This window comes from Hemiscyllium ocellatum, chromosome 39, assembly GCF_020745735.1.
Source record: "Hemiscyllium ocellatum isolate sHemOce1 chromosome 39, sHemOce1.pat.X.cur, whole genome shotgun sequence".
NCBI lineage: Eukaryota > Metazoa > Chordata > Chondrichthyes > Orectolobiformes > Hemiscylliidae > Hemiscyllium > Hemiscyllium ocellatum.
The window spans coordinates 9,429,500-9,446,344 of NC_083439.1; the positions used below are offsets into that span (position 1 = coordinate 9,429,500).

Consider the following 16,845-nt stretch of genomic DNA (forward strand, 5'->3'; position numbering starts at 1 on the left):
AACAAATCTTCCCTTTATAAGATCAATGAAATGCAAAGGAACAAATATAGCAAGAGAATCTTGTAGAATGCAAATCCTGAAGACTTCAGGGTCGAGTACTTCATTCACCAAAGTAGAAATCATTTCCACTGCATGCGAAAGTGGACACTGTGATACAATATGGCCACAAAGTCCAGTAACAGTCAGAGTATCTGTTCAATCTCTCATCACAGTGGAAGGTATAATGGTAGAAGACGATAATTAGCTTCCTAGTCTGAATGGTTTTAGGCAAAGGGTAACACGTTAGGGTTCCTACTCATGATTGCGTTTCGATTAGATTCCCTACAGTGTGGAAACAAGCCTTCAGCCCAACCAATTCACACCGACCCTCCGAAGAGTAACCCACCCCAACCCATTTCCCTCTGACTAATGTACCATGGGCAATTTAGCATGGCCAATTCACCTGACCTGCGCATCTTTGGACTGTGGGAGGAAACCAGAGCACCCAGAGGAAACCCACGCAGACACGGGGAAAATGTGCAAACCCCACACAGACAGTTGCCTGAGACTGGAATCGAACCCAGAACCCTGGTGCTGTGAGGCAGCAGTGCTAACTATTGAGCCATCCTTATAAATGACCCCCATTGGAAAGCATATGGGTGTTATACCACTAAAACTCATGCCAGACTCCATTCTAAGAGACTGACTCACCCCATCAATGTAGTTGAATAATATGCTAACAACAAGCAGCCTAGGACTATTACATCAAGGTGGACAGCTGAGAAAAGTTCAAGAGAATGGCAACATCTCGTTGCATCACAAAAATCATGAAAATATGCACCAAGATGAGTGGCCATCTTCAATGTAAAGGAGGGAACAGAGTTTCGGAAGAAAGAAGAGGAAGAATTTCACTCCAGCTCGGCGAACAGAACCACTACAACAAGCACCCGAGCTACAAATCTTCGCACAAACTTTGAAGAGGAAGAATGCAAAACATGTTGGGAAATACCAAATCACAGTACTTCCTGACTGCAATAAGCCAACCATACTCTTTGCTGCTTTAATGTCTTACATTGATGGTAATGGCACCATGAAATTTCTAGCCGCTGGGAACACAACTGTTTTGATTAAGTAGGTATAGCCCAATTTTAACATTCACAAAGCCTTGACAGCTGGTCCAATGAGTCAGGACCTAGTGAGCTGGATGCTGTGGGAATGTGTAACTGGCAGATTGCCCGAGGTGAGGCAAACTGGGCTCCTCTACAGGATAGGGTGGGGATGGACAGGAGGATGTAACGATCTGGGACCCAAGCCAGATCTTTGCCATTAACATTGCCAAAGCTGTAAAAGATAAAACTGGGTTTAGTCATGAGGACAGAATAATGTTTTCTTTTGCTATATATTTATTCCTGATGATTTGGATGGGGTCTCTTTGTTTTTGATTTGCAAATGAATTAATCTAATTAAAACGTCAGGTCCATGGCATAAGACCAAGGTTGAAAAGAAAGAAGAAAGATGAAGAAAATTAAAACATGGTGATTAGGCAATGCTAAACTCATACGCTGTAAGCTTTTGAATTGCAGAAAGATGAAGGTATTGACAGCTTAACGCTCAGAGAAACAATAAATTTTGACCCCAAACACTGCAATGAATCTTGTTTTGAACACACTACGACAAACGGGAGTAAGTGAAGTGTGCGGGATTATGTTCTGTGTCTTGACAGTGAAATGGTACTGTCAGCTGAGGCTCACTGGAAGCACATTCCCCTGCCAGAAGGTTGATGACAGCAGTTCCACACCACAAAAAACGTAATGCTGACGTTCAAATGCAGTATTCAGGGAGTGTTGCACTGTCAGAGGTGCGGCCTTCAGAAGACATGTTAAAACAAGGCCCGTCTGCTCTCCCTCAGACAGATATAAAAGATCTCACTGCACTATTCCAAAGCACAGCAAGGGTATTCTCCCTGCCAGCTGGGTCAATAATGCAGCTCACAACCAGCACCACTAAAATGATAGCTGGTCATCATCATACTGACATTTGTGAGTGCCTACTGTGTGCAATTTGGCAATTACCTTCCCTACATTAAAATAGTGACATATTTCAATAATACGCCATTGGCTGGGAAGCTTTTCTGGGACATATGATGTTGTGAAAGGTGCCATATAAATGCAAGTCTTCTTCATTTCTTCCTTCTCATGTTAAATTAAAATTCCTCATCTGTATGGAGTACTCAATACACAAAGTAAGGTTTGTCCATTCAATATCTTTATAGCTTTTAATTGCCATTCTTTTCCCTATATAACCATTTATTAGCCACAGTGCAGAAAAAGAAGCCATTGAGCCCATTGTGTCCTTTGCAAGAGCAATTCAGCTAATCCCATCTCTGCTCTTTCACTAAACACCTTGCAATTTTCTCTCTTCAAGTGTATATCCAATTTCCCTTTGGAGAGCCACAAATAAATCAGCCATCACCATACTCTCAGGCAGTGCATTCCAAATTCTAACCACTCACTACACAAATACCTTGTTACTCATGTCATTTTTGGTTATTTAGCCAATTACCTTGAACCAATGCCTTCAGCGTCTCTGCCAATGGGAACTAGTTTCTCTTGGCCTACTTTGGCTAGGCCCTCATGAGATTTGATCCTAATTTAAAAATTATCAGCTGCAAATTTAATGCATACATAACAATTAAAATCATAAAAGAGGATATAACATCCAGCATCAGGAATCATGGTTGAGTTCCAGCCTCAGCTCAATTTTAATGCTACAGCAGCCTTGTCAATGTACGAGAAAAGGCACACTTAACAACAGGTAGTTCCTTCACGCCTTGTCTTTCCTTTGACAGATACTAAAACGGTCACTAGAGTGGATTTAGGGATGAAGGCAAATCAGGCAGTGATGTGGCCGATAGTGTAATCACAAAAGGTACTTGGGGAAAAACCTCTGACAATGGAGAGACAGAGGAAGGCAGCACTTTGTGCTTGACTGCAGTAACGAAGTGAGTAAAGAACTGGAATTACTTTACCATGGTTACATCCATACTACTGGTAGAGTACATTAGAGAAGGACAATTATCCAGTTCAACACCACCAGGAACAGGTACGAACAGTCTGAGAGCAAGGACAGGCTAAGCCATGGTGTACAATTTCATTCCAGAGCCAACCCCATCCCAAGCCAAATGATCTTCTGGCCTCTCCATTAGAATCCTTTTGAGCTACTAATAAAACAAAGCACAAAAGGATGCCATTCCGTCCATCTTACCACTAGCAATTCTTTGAAAGAAACATTCAAATGTTGAATTAGCGCTACTCCCTTGCCCTTTCCCATTGGGCTGAAAAAACTAGTTATCGAATCCCTATTGAATATTTCCAATGAATCTGCTTCCACCACCACTTCAGAAATTGCATTCCAGATGGCTTCATCTCGCCGCACCACAAAAAACTGTCAGCTCTCAAATTCTTTCCCTCGCCTGCATTTTCACTGTGTCGAAGTTAAGGCTTGATACTGTGCTTCCTATTTGAACTTATGCCCTCCCAGTGCCTCAGAACTATGGCATTCCCTACCTGCATCGGAATTCGTTGGCTTGCAGCAGGGAGCCTTACCACTAAACAAACATTCAAATACAAATTAAATACATTTCCAGCGTAGGTTTTATTTGAAGGACCAAAGCTGTGCCAGGGAGGAAATAACTGTGTAAAAATAAACGGAGAGATATCTTTGCTCCTGCACAGACTTGGAGGAAATGCAAGGGGACTGGGTCTTTTGGGTCAGAGTTGCTTACGGGTCAATAGTCTCCTTTCTGGGAACTCCTACTCCTATTACGGCTACGCATACCCACATCCTTCCTCTATGGTGGTTCAAGGCACTAAGTGCTAAACAGAGATTACCTTTTATACGAATCAGCTTAAATTACAAAATTCCAATCTGATTGGCACTGAAGGGAGGTACAGGGATGAAGAGGAGAAGTAAGATGGCAGAAACAGTGGAGTGGCTTGCAGGCATTAAAGGGAGGTTATGAAGATGTTAGCACAGCTGGGAGTTGTGATCTGTTTTACCTCAGGGAGAGCTTCAACAATTTTGCCCTTGAGGGGAGGCAGTGATGTAGTGATAATGTGACTGGACTATTAATTCCAAACTCAAGGGTACTTTTCTGACTACATGGACTGGATTCCCATCAAGATGGTTGGTGAATTTTGAATTCAACGAGGGAAAAAATATCAGAAATTAAAAATCTAGCTTAATGGTGACCATGTAACTACTGAAAATTGTTGATTAAAAACTCAGCTGGTTTACTAACGCCCTTTGGGAATGGAAACCTGCCATTCCTACTTGACCTGGCCCATGTGTGACCCCAAACCCATAGCAATGCAGCTGTATCTTAACTGCCCTCTGGGCAATCAGGGATGGGCAGCAATAAATGCTAGACTAGCCAGCCATGCCCACATCCCATGAACGAAAACAGTAAAAGGGAAGACTGCAACTATTAGCTGTTGTAAAGGTGCAAGCACTGAGGCAGATGGAAGAAGAGCACAAGTATGAAAACAGGACAGCAGGAAACTTCAAACTTATACTCACTCTGAGGGTTGAATAGAAAGTTTGTTAAGGAAGACTGCAGGGAAATAGATGGGGAGCATACTCTCTGAACTGAATGTGGAAGGGTTCAGTACAGTTGTAAATTGGGATAGAGTACAAGGAATGAAAGGAAGATTGAACCTATTGAAAATCATAATGATTATTATCTCCCTAGAAATACAAAATACTTAAAATTAACTCAAAAACTCTTCTTCTTGCAAAAATTAAATGTTTTCCATTAAACTCCGACAAAACGTTATCAAAAGTTGGCACAAAGCACACTTGAAAGGAAGTGAATTGTTAAAAACTTGCTATCCATTCCCTTAACTAGAATGATGTCACTGCTTGTTAGACAGGATTTGCATTCCCGATTTCCTGGACCACTTCATATTTTAAAACAAGAAACAAAATTAAATATCCCAGTCATTGATGCCCTCTGACTCAAGAAGGGTAAAGAAAAACACTTCACCGCAAATGGCAACTTCAGTGACATTACTGATCAACCTCATCAAATGCTTTGGAATATAACCAAATATGTGGAAAAGTAAATGCAACGGCATGCGCTCATTATATTTCACTGCCATTACTGGCAGATGCTCCAAACGTAGTGAAAATACATTTCCCATAGAATGCATGATCAGAATTATCCTAGAAAATGAATTTTATAACTTCAACCATTAGTATTTTCCTGTACTTCCAGCTTTCTCTGCAATGCAGTCAAAAACATTGGACATACCTGAACCTTAAATTGATTGGCTTTCATAAAACATAGGAGCAGAACCAGGCCATTCAGCCTATCGAGTCTGATCCACTATTCACTGAGATCATGGTTGATCTGATAATCCTCACCTCAACTTTCCTGCCTGTTCCCCATGACCCTTGAATCCCTTACCGATTAAAAAATTTGTATCTCAGCCTTGAATATACTAATAGTCCCAGCCTCTAAAGCCCTTTACGGTAAAGAATTTCACAGATTCACTGTACTCTGAGAAGAAATTTTTCACACCTCTGTCTTAAAAGAGCAACCCCTTATTCTGAGATTGTATTTTCTGGTCTCACAGTCTCCCTCAAGGGGAAACAATCTCTCCACCTCTACCCTTCCAAGTCCCCTAGGAACCTTGCATTTTTCAAGAAGGTCACTTCTTGTTCTTTTATATTCCATTGAATATAGGGCCAATCTCTCCTCATAAGGCAGCACCTTCATATCCAGGATCAACCGAGTGAAACTTGTCAGGATTGCCTCCAATGCCAGTAAATGTTTCCTTCATTAAGGGGACTAAAGCTGTTCAGTACTCCATCTGTGGTGTAACTCACAGATATATAATTAGGACAGTTTTTTTGTCATCAACATTTTAGAGTTAATGAGGGAGTAATTGCCCACTGGGGAAACTGGCAGTCTGGTGGGAGGGCTGCCGATTAGCCAGTATTTAGTCAGGGTGGAGAAAGGAGGACACCCCACAACCTCCCACATGATTAAACTCTCCTTCTGCCCCTCCAAGTACATTGGGGGAATTGCATTAAACTCCACATAATGTGCAGAAGGCATTATGAGAGACTCAATCATAGAAATTTATTACCCACAGGTCACAGTGAGTAACTTAGCCACACTGACACTCTTAAGATCATTTGACTTCATATTTTAACATTTTCCTCCATAGACATTTACTTCTGGTGTTGCCTATTATGCTAGGCGACATTGTTAAACAAACCTCAGCAACTTAATATCAATAGCACGCAGGCACAGCAAGAAACAAGGGAAGCTAATGGATTATTGACCTTTAATGTAAAAGAAATGGAAGATTAAAAATAGGGTAATTGTGTTATAAACATACAAAACACTGGTAAAACTGTGTACAGTAATAGTGTCCTTCTGCAACTAAGGATATATTTATTTTGGATGCAATGCAGAGACAGTTTACTCATTTGATACTTATGACAACTGGGGTTCTTTCTGGGGAAGGTGGGACCTCTATAAAAAGGATAGTCTACACCTGAACCTGAGGGGCACCAGTATCCTTGGGGGGAGGTTTGCTAGTGCTCTTTGGGAGGGTTTAAACTAACTCCGCCGGGGCATGGGAACCTGAACTGTAGCTTTAGGGTACAGGACCTTGAGTGTAGGGAGGTTATGAATAATGCAGCGATCTCGAAGGAGGGTGCCTGTAAACAGAAGGGTGGATTGAAGTGTGTATACTTCAATGCCAGAAGTATAAGAAATAAGGTAGGTGAACTTGCAGCGTGGGTTGGTACCTGGGACTTCAATGTTGTGGCCATTACAGAGACGTGGGTAGAACAGGGACAAGAATGGCTGTTGCAGGTTCCAGGGTTTAAATGTTTTAGTAGGATCAGACATGGGGGTAAAAAAGGGGGAGGTGTGGCATTACTTGTCAAAGATAGTATCACAGCAGTGGAATGGACGATGGAAGAGGACTTGCCATCTGAGGTAGTTTGGGCTGAGGTTAGAAATAGGAAAGGTGAGGTCACCCTGTTAGGTGTTTTCTACAGGCCTCCTAATAGTCCTAGAGAAGTAGAAGATAATATTGCGAGGATGATTCAGGAAAAGAGTGAAGGTAGCAGGGTGGTTGTTATGGGGGACTTTAACTTCCCAGATATTGACTGGGAGAGCTATAGCTCGAGTTCATTAGATGGGTCGGTGTTTGTCCAATGTGTGCAGGAGGGTTTCCTGACACAATATGTAGACAGGCCAACAAGAGGTGAGGCTATACTGGATTTGGTTCTAGGTAATGAACCAGGCCAGGTGTTAGACTTGGAGGTAGGTGAGCACTTCGGGGACAGTGACCACAACTCGGTGACTTTTACTTTAGTGATGGAGAGGGATAAGTGTGCGCCGCAGGGCAAGAGTTATAGCTGGGGGCAGGGAAATTATGATGCAGTGAGGCATGACTTAGGATGTGTGGATTGGAAAAACAGGCTTCAAGAGAAGAACACTAATGAGATGTGGGGATTGTTCAAGGAGCAGCTACTACGTGTCCTCGATAAGTATGTACCAGTCAGGCATGGTGTAAAGGGCCTTGTGAGGCAGCCGTGGTTTAGTAAGGAATTGGAATCCCTTGTGAAAGGGAAGAAGGCGGCATATGTAAAGATGAGGCGTGAAGGTTCAGTTGGGGCGATAGAGAGTTATAAGGTAGCCAGGAAGGATCTAAAGAGAGAGCTAAGAGAAGCGAGAAGGGGACATGCAAAGTCTTTAGCTGGTAGGATTAGGGAAAACCCAAAGGCTTTCTATAGGTATGTCAGGAATAAAAGGATGACTAGGGTAGGTATCGGTCCAGTCAAGGATAGTAGTGGGAAGTTGTGTGTGGAGGCGGAGGAGATTGGAGAGACACTAAATCAATACTTTTCATCAGTATTCACTCAGGAACAGGACACTGTTGCTGATGTGAATATGGAGTCACAAATGATTAGAATGGATGGCCTGGAAATATGCAGGGAAGAGGTTCTGGGAATATTGGAGAGGATGAAAATAGATAAGTCTCCTGGGCCTGATGGCATTTACCCTAGGATCCTATGGGAAGCTAGGGAGGAGATAGCAGAGCCATTGGCCTGGATTTTTATGTCGTCATTGTCAACGGGAATAGTACCAGAGGACTGGAGGATAGCGAATGTGGTCCCCTTGTTCAAGAAAGGAGTAGGGATAGCCCTAGTAACTATAGGCCAGTGAGTCTGACTTCAGTGGTGGGCAAAGTCTTAGAGAGAATGGTAAGGGATAAGATTTATGAACATCTGGATAGGAATAACGTGATCAAGGATAGCCAGCATGGTTTTGTGAAGGGCAGGTCGTGCCTCACAAACCTTATGAGTTCTTTGAGAAGGTGACTAAGGAAGTGGACGAGGGTAAAGCAGTAGATGTTGTGTATATGGATTTTTGTAAGGTGTTCGATAAGGTTCCCCATGGTAGGCTAATGCTAAAACTACGGAGGTATGGCATTGAGGATACATTAGAGGTTTGGATTAGGAATTGGCTGGCTGGAAGGAGACAGAGGGTAGTAGTTGATGGACTATGTTCATCTTGGAGTGCAGTTACTAGCGGTGTACCACAAGGATCTGTTTTGGGACCATTGCTTTTTGTTATCTTTATAAATGATCTAGAGGAAGGGCTTGAAAGCTGGGTAAGCAAGTTTGCGGATGACACAAAAGTCGGTGGAGTTGTGGATAGTGAGGAAGGAAGTGGTAGGTTACAGCGGGATATAGATAAGTTGCAGAGCTGGGCGGAAATGTGGCAAATGGAATTCAATGTAGCTAAGTGTGAAGTCATTCACTTTGGTAGGAGTAACAAGAAGATGGATTACTGGGCTAATGGTAGGCTACTTGGTAGTGTGGATGAGCAGAGGGATCTTGGTGTCCATGTACACAGATCTCTGAAAGTTGCCACCCAGGTAAATAGTGCTGTGAGGAAGGCATATGGTGTACTGGGCTTTATTGGTAGAGGAATTGAGTTCCGGAGTCCTGAGGTCATGTTGCAACTGTATAAGACTCTGGTGCGGCCTCATCTGGAGTATTGTGTCCAGGATGTTGCCTGGAATGGTAGGAAAATCTTATGAGGAAAGGCTGAGGCACTTGGGGCTGTTCTCATTGGAGAAGAGAAGGTTTAGGGGAGATTTGATAGAGGTGTATAAGATGATTAGGGGTTTAGATAGGGTCGACACTGAGAACCTTTTACCGCTAATGGAGTCAGGTGTTACTAGGGGACAACAGCTTTAAATTAAGGGGTGGTAGGTATAGGACAGATGTTAGGGGTAGATTCTTTACACAGCGGGTTGTGAGTTCATGGAATGCCCTGCCAGTAGCAGTGGTGAACTCTCCTTCTTTATGGTCATTTAAGCGGGCATTGGATAGGCATTTGGAAGTTATTGGGCTAGTGTAGGTTAGGTAGGATTCGGTCGGCGCAACATCGAGGGCTGAAGGGCCTGTACTGCGCTGTATCTTTCTATGTTCTATGATGGGGCTGCCTTACATGAAGTAGTTGAACAGATTGGGTCTATCCTCACTGCAGTTTAAATGAATGAGTTGTAATCTTCTGTAAAAACACAAGATTCTGTGGAGGTATGAGAATAGATGCTGAGAGAATGCTCCCCCCCACCAACTAATGGAATCTAGCATGAGAGGGCATAGCTCCAGAATAAGGGGTACCCATTTCAGATGGAGACAGTGAGGGGGAGGAGAGTCATGGATCTTTGGCATTCAACACCCCACAGAGTAATGAGGTCAGGTCACTGACTATATTCAAAGCTAATTCAGACAGATTTTTGAATTATTACAAAGTCAAGGCTTGTGGAGAATAGGCAGTAAAGTGGAGTTGAGGCCAAGACCAGATCAGCCATATCTCTTGTTGTACGTTTTTATGATTCATGATGGCTTTTGCATTTGAGGTAGGCTGGTCAAAGAGAAAGAAAAAAGTCAAGAACTTTGTTCAAGCTTATTTTCAAAGTAACACTATTCATTAAACTTCATACTAAATGCTATGATATATGGCCATCGTGTACCAGACTCTGAGTTATAGTTACATTTAGTAATGACTAATTTACTTTCTTGGAGTGTTCATGTCGATGTGCTTTGGAAATGTTTTCTCAAGAGCCAGAACTTCTCATGTGCTTCTTTCAGCATTTTTGACCCCACTCTGCTCCAACGCCACCCACAATGTAGTATTTATACCCAGTAATGTGCAGCTCCATGATATCACAGCAAGGTTGCTTGGGGACCAAATGCCCGGACACACAGAGGACAGCAGATGTCAGGGACCATAAGGCCTACTCATTTGTGTTTCTTCAGCCCTATTGCTGACAGCAATACCATCAGCAAAGGAGTCATTGTTTATTGGGGATAGGCTGGAAAATGGAATTAAGATCAGATGGCACACCCATGGGATCTCCACTATCAGGATTCATAGCAGAAGCGGTAATGCAAAGACTAGAACAAACAGCCCTACCAACCATCAAACCAAAAATCTGGGTCCGCTACGTAGATGACACCTTTGTCATCACAAAACGAAACAAGATAGAAGAGACATTTAACATCATCAACAACACCCTCACAGGCATAAAGTTCACCAAGGAGGAAGAAACCGACAACAAACTCGCATTCCTGGACGTCACAGTCGAAAGAAAGGACAACGGGGAACTACAAACCTGCATATACAGAAAACCGACAAACACTGACCAAATACTTAGCTACACCAGCAACCATCCCAACACACACAAACAAAGCTGTATCAGAACACTATTCCGATGAGCCACCACACACTGCAGCACAGACGAACTTTGGAAAACAGAGGAGAACCACCTATAAAACGTATTCAAGAAGGACGGATCCTCAAAAAAATACAGTCCACAGATTCCTCAACAACAAACCACGACAAGCAGACCAAACACCGCCAGAAACCCTAACCACCTTACCAAACATCAAAGAAGTTTCAGAAATGACAGCCAGACTACTAGGACCCCTCGGAATCCTAGTAGCACACAAACCCACCAATACTCTCAAACAAAAACTAACAAATGAAAAAGACCCAGTACAACCCATGGACAAAACCAACGTCATCGACAAAATTCCATTCAAGGACTGCCACAAACACTACGTAGGACAAACCGGAAGAAAGTTAGCCACCAGGAGACACGAACACCAGTTAGCCACAAAAAGACACTCTCCCTTGTAGCCCTACACACGGATGAAAAAAAACCACCACTTCGACTGGGACAACACATTTACCCTGGAACAGGCTAAGCAAAGACATGCCAGAGAATTCCTAGAGGCCTGGCACTCCAACCACAATGCCATAAACAAACTCACAGATCTAGATACCATCTATCAACCCCTCAGAAACCGCACAGGAAATGACATCACCACAAAATCCAGGAACCCCATCCCCTCAGGAACCCCATCCAGGACAAATGTATAAATAGAAAGCAGAAGACAACAGCTTCGCTTCACTTGGAGGTCGCCACTGATGATGTTACCTAGCCAGGTAATGAAACGCCAGGATATCAAACCTACAGCTCAGTGAGCAAACCTACACCCTAAACCTCAACCTGAGCTACAAGCCTTCACAAACCTTGCATTAAGACCAGAAGTCAGCTCAATCATAATTAATTAAATATCCATTTTTCAGGCAGGATCACTCAAAGTAGTTGAGGTGAACAGCACAGATGCACAGCACAGAAGAAACTAGAGAAAAATCTACAGAAATGAACAGAAGAATATACTGATTGGGGTTAAATGAAGTTAGACCAATTGGACTGAACTTTTGCTGCATATTTCATGAAATAAGGAAAATACTTCAAGTTTACAGATATACAATGTGTCTGCATCTTGACACTTAGACTCAAACAGACCAGAAAATCTTGGGTTCAATCACGGGGTTCTGTTCTTGGTTCGAACAGGATTGTTTCAACCAGCCACAGAACCCATTGCTGGAGGAGGAGGAGAATAAGCCTGGCTTTCTGCTCTTGATTAATATCCTGCTGGAAAGGGCGTGGGTTTGTGCCTTCCCTGATCAACTAAGCACAGTGTATATATTATAAATGTTCATATAGTCAGACCTCATCTTTTTAATTGGCGTGACTTTATAAAGATTTATAAAATCATGTGTGGCATAGATAAGGTGAGTAGCCAAGGTATTTTCTTCAGGGTACAGGTGTCCAAAACTAGATAGCATAGGTTTTGTGGGGGGGGGGAACCCGACAGGCAATATTTTCATGCAGAGGATGGTGTGTGTATGGGACGAGTTGACAGCAGAAGTGTTGGAGACATGTACAATTACAACATTTTAACAATATTTGGACAGGCAAAATATTCAGATGGATTTTGAGGGATATGGGCCAAATGCAGGCAAATGGGACTAGTTCAATTAATAAACGGACAAGTTGGGTCGAAGGGCCGGCTTCTGTGCTGTACGACTATATGACTCTAATCCCTTCAAGGGATTGAAGTATCACTGGCTAGGACAGAATTTGTTATCCATTCAGGATTGCCTTTGAGAAGGTGAGCATCCTTCTTGAATCATTGTAGTCCCATGTAGTGTAGGTACACCCAGACTGCCATCAGGGAAGGAGTTCCAAGATTAAAGCCAGCGACAGTGAAGGAACACTTCAAAAACAGGATGAAGAGAGATATGGAGGGGGCCCTTGCAAGTGATAGTGCAGAGAATGCCCTCCTCATTCTAGGTGACAGTGATTGGAAAATGCTGTGGAAGGATGCAAGGAGCTGCCAAGAGGTTGTAGACCTTGTAGATGGTATACATCAATGATGTGTTGAGTTTGTGTTCAAAAGTGTAAAAGCTTTAGGTGCTGATCAGGCAGGCAGCTTTGTCCTGAATGGTATCAACTCCAGTTGAGTGCTGTTGGAGCTGCACTCATCCAGGCAAGTGGGGAGTATCTATCACTCTCCTGTTTCTTGTAACAGGTTTCTCAAACTGAAGACAACCCAAAATGCTATAATGCTACTGAGTTCCTTCTGAAATGTAGGCAGTCTTGTAAAATAGGTAACTTTGGTTGAGGAACAGGAAGAATACTGCTTTCTACAAGACTGTAGATCAGCACAGGGCAGACCCTATGAGGGCTTGGGAGGGGGGATACACAAGTGAAAAGGAAACCCATAAAAACATCTTTGCTTCTTCTCTTGGTTTCACCTGCAGCTAAAGGCATTAGAAACCGTGCCACCAATTAGAGGAGTTGAATGGTACCCCTGTCCTAAAAGTAAATCTGGCGATGTACGTAGTTTTTCTTTAACTGATCTGTAAATATTGGCACGAATCCAGTTCAAACAGTGAGGTTCTAAGCCTTTGAGAATGGAATTTCTTTATACAATTTGGACCACACAAACCTTGGAATAACCTCAGGGAAATAAATCTATGACAGTCAGTGTGATTTTATACAGATAGAATGAGAATATTTATTTACATAGCATTTGTTGTCTGGGAACCGTGGAGATATTGTTCTACACCGATGAACTTGTGAACCTGGTAAACCCATTTGACAAATCAGAATCACTTCTAATAGAAAAGAGATACGCAGAATTAAGAGTGGCTGGGCGTAAATAGGATTGAATGTCAATTCAGGGGCAGGCTTATTAACACAGACCACAAATTGTCAGAATTGAGAGGAGTTGAGAAGTATGTTAAAAAGGTGCTTGAGTGAAATATTTCCATACATTCTTTCAACTTATAGAAAAAACAAAGCTATACAATTACAGAGTATCAGCCTTTTGCTAAATATGAGCTGAAGCTAGAAAGGGTATTTTAGGATTTATGCTATTAAGCTGAAAACTGGCTGTAACGGATGTTGCTAATGGGAGCAATTGGAGATGATCAACCCCATTATTTCACTGCTCCTGTCTTCATTTCATCTTTGTATCTACATTATTCTAACAACATACATTTGGAGCTCATTTTGAAACAATTCCAATCTCTAAAAATAGCCCAACATCATTCCAGAATATCAGTCACTTGAGGGTACAGGAAGCAAAACTGCAAAAGGATTGTGAGGCCTGCTTGTCACATTGAAAAAAAAATTCAACTCATGAATTTGGCCACATTTCATCCATGGCAGAGCTATCTGATCAGCTTCATTTGTGAATCTGTGATAGCATCTCACTGTGACAGCCAGGCCTTATCCTAAACTGTCCCTGTACAAGTGTTGTACAGTCCAAATTGCTGGTAAGGTCCCAGATGAGTGTTCTATCTCTGCAGTACAGAGGATCTATTGTTAATTGAGCAAACTGAATTCTCTAATTGCTGTCGAACTTCTGGCCCTTCCCTTCCAACTCACAATACTATCTAACAAAAATATTTTAATCAGTTAACCACAAACTACATTGGAATATTGGACTGACTCGACTGAATTATTTGACTGAATCGTCATGGTTGTCAAGGGAGTTCGGCTGTTTTAATGTAGTAGCCACAATAAATTTATATAACAATTTATCAAGAGTACATATGTACTTAAGAGTGATTACATATAATTTTGGGCAAAACTGGTGGTGTGCGGTATTTGCTCGAGTCATTAAGTGTACGAAACCAGCAACAAATGCAGGTTCAAAAACACCTTCCAAGTAAGTCCAAAAGCAGGATGGGTTTCAGCAATTATTATCTACTTCAATTATTCAGATGCGCAACACCAAGTTTTTTCCATGGCTTGGCTGATGGAAAGAGAATTGAAATCACATGACATGTTACGCGCATTCTAACCAGCATTTAAAAGAAAATTGGACCCAGTACAAAGTACAGTTAGAACCTTGTGGAGTAACTATTCATGAGATCATTCCATGGGTGAGACTGATACCCTTAGGGTAACAACTGCACTGTTTGAACACAATCGTTCACTGTAATTATGGATTCAACCCAAGCTTAGAATGAAAGTTAACTCTCAGTAAATTTCATTTGAAATGCAGGCTTCTTGGACATGGGCCCAAATCCACTCCACCCCACTCCCTCCCCTCCACCCCCCCCCCCCCCCCACCCTCCACCCCCCCCCCCCACCAAAAGGTGGCAAACAATTATCTTCACAGAGAAAAATGCCAGCATGAGAAATGGAAGTTGTGCCAATGACGTAGCGACAGCATGATTGGGTTTGAACCGTGTTGTGGGTGTAATCTGAACAACATTTCCACCAAGATATGGGATCAGCAGCAGGAAGTTTTTTATTTGGTAACCTTGGAACAGAAGTCCAACAGAACAAATACTGTTCCTCCTATGTGCATTTTAATTAAAAGTAGTTGCCATCATAGCAACAGTAGCTATTCCAAGAAGTTCTTGTGTTTCCCTGATTTACAGCTGTCACACTGCAGTCACATCTAAATTATACCCCAACTGGATTTTACATTTTTAAACTGCAGGGTAGTGATGGGGTGGAGAACAACACAAGGGGAGATAAATTGAAGAGCTTTTCCATCTGACATGGAGAACACTGACATGACCTAGGAAATAATTGCACAGAGGCAGGTATCCCATCACCAAGTCACCTTTTACGTATACGTGTGCATTACATTGGTTGTGACCAGCCAGCTCAGAGTCAGTCCCTTAAGTGAGCGGATTCGGTTTCTCCTGTTTATCTCTGTCAATCCAGCTCCCTAATTGGCCCTGTTAAACAACCCCAAATCGAAGATCTCATAGTCAATAAGATCAACCCGGTTCCAATCAATACAACTATTGCACCAGCTTTTTGAATTACATTTAAATTGTAAATATTGGTCTAAACATTCAATAGTATAGGATTGCTAGCTTTATAAATGAACAATCTCAAACTTTGCATCGTGAAATTTAGCTTTGGGAATCAGAAGCAGGGTCGACAAAGACGATTTCACTTTGATCTTCTGAAAAATTTTAAAAAGGTTTTGTAGATCTCAATTTACTTTGATATCTTGGCATGCTGGCCCATTAATTAATTGCTGCAATTTCTTCAGTGTTTAGATGGAGGTATCATTAACAAAACAGATTTCAAAGCACAAGATGTCATACCAAGCAAAACTCCTTTACTCACCGGCTGCATTGGCACTCTGCTTTGGTTGTACCCGCGTGGGATCAGGACCCCAGCTTTCTCGGCTAATCTGTAAAGGTGAAAAGCAAGACAGTCAGGATGAGGCACTCTCTGAGAGGGCATCAAACAAAACAATAAACAAGGGGCACCAAACCAAGTGAATGCTCAAGCAGCCAAATGGTTTTGGAACAAGCAACTTGCAAGCATGGAACGTGAAGTCGTCACTGTGCTTGATAAGTTTGCACTCGTGCCAATAGCTACTGGACTGTCTTTAAACTAAAGCAAATTTTGCATATGTTAATTACAAACAGCTTGACAGTCAACTTCCTTTTTGGAAAAAATCTGAAGTCAGCTCAAATGACATCTGAAAGCTCAAGACTATCGTACATTTTTGGGAAGGATTCAATGCCAATGCAATCTATTTTTATTGCAGATTTTATTTTCGTGTACCTACCTTCAAATATCGCTCTTTACAATCTTTTGGGGGGGGGTGGGGTGGTAAACAAATTAATGCAGTTGACATCCAGACCACGCATTCTTTTAGCAGTCTGGGAAGCTGGGCTCCAGCTCAAATTTCTGGACCACAATTGCAAAATTCCTAGTGGCTCAGTTGAAATCCACCCACAACAGAGCAGCTGTATTAGAAGGGGTCAACACAGCTTCGAAATGTAGGACTGAGGGACATTAGTTTCCAACTACCACGGTCAGGCTATATTCAAGAATTGCTTGAATTACATGACTGAAAAAGAAATCCATGGACAGACTCATCACTTCTGGTCTCTCTCTATTCTCTTTATACTCTTGGCTC

At 42.2% G+C, this 16,845-nt stretch overlaps 1 protein-coding gene across 8 annotated transcripts in view; it reads right to left on the bottom strand.

Moving 5' to 3' along the window:
* LOC132834379 (A-kinase anchor protein 13-like) overlaps window positions 1-16,845 on the bottom strand; it is a 416,727-nt gene that overhangs the window by 159,389 nt on the left and 240,493 nt on the right. For all 8 annotated transcript variants that reach the window (XM_060853223.1, XM_060853225.1, XM_060853232.1 and 5 more), the window contains one exon: window positions 16,041-16,107. In XM_060853223.1, the coding sequence (XP_060709206.1) occupies window positions 16,041-16,107 (67 nt within the window). The remainder of the gene's footprint in view (window positions 1-16,040; window positions 16,108-16,845) is intronic.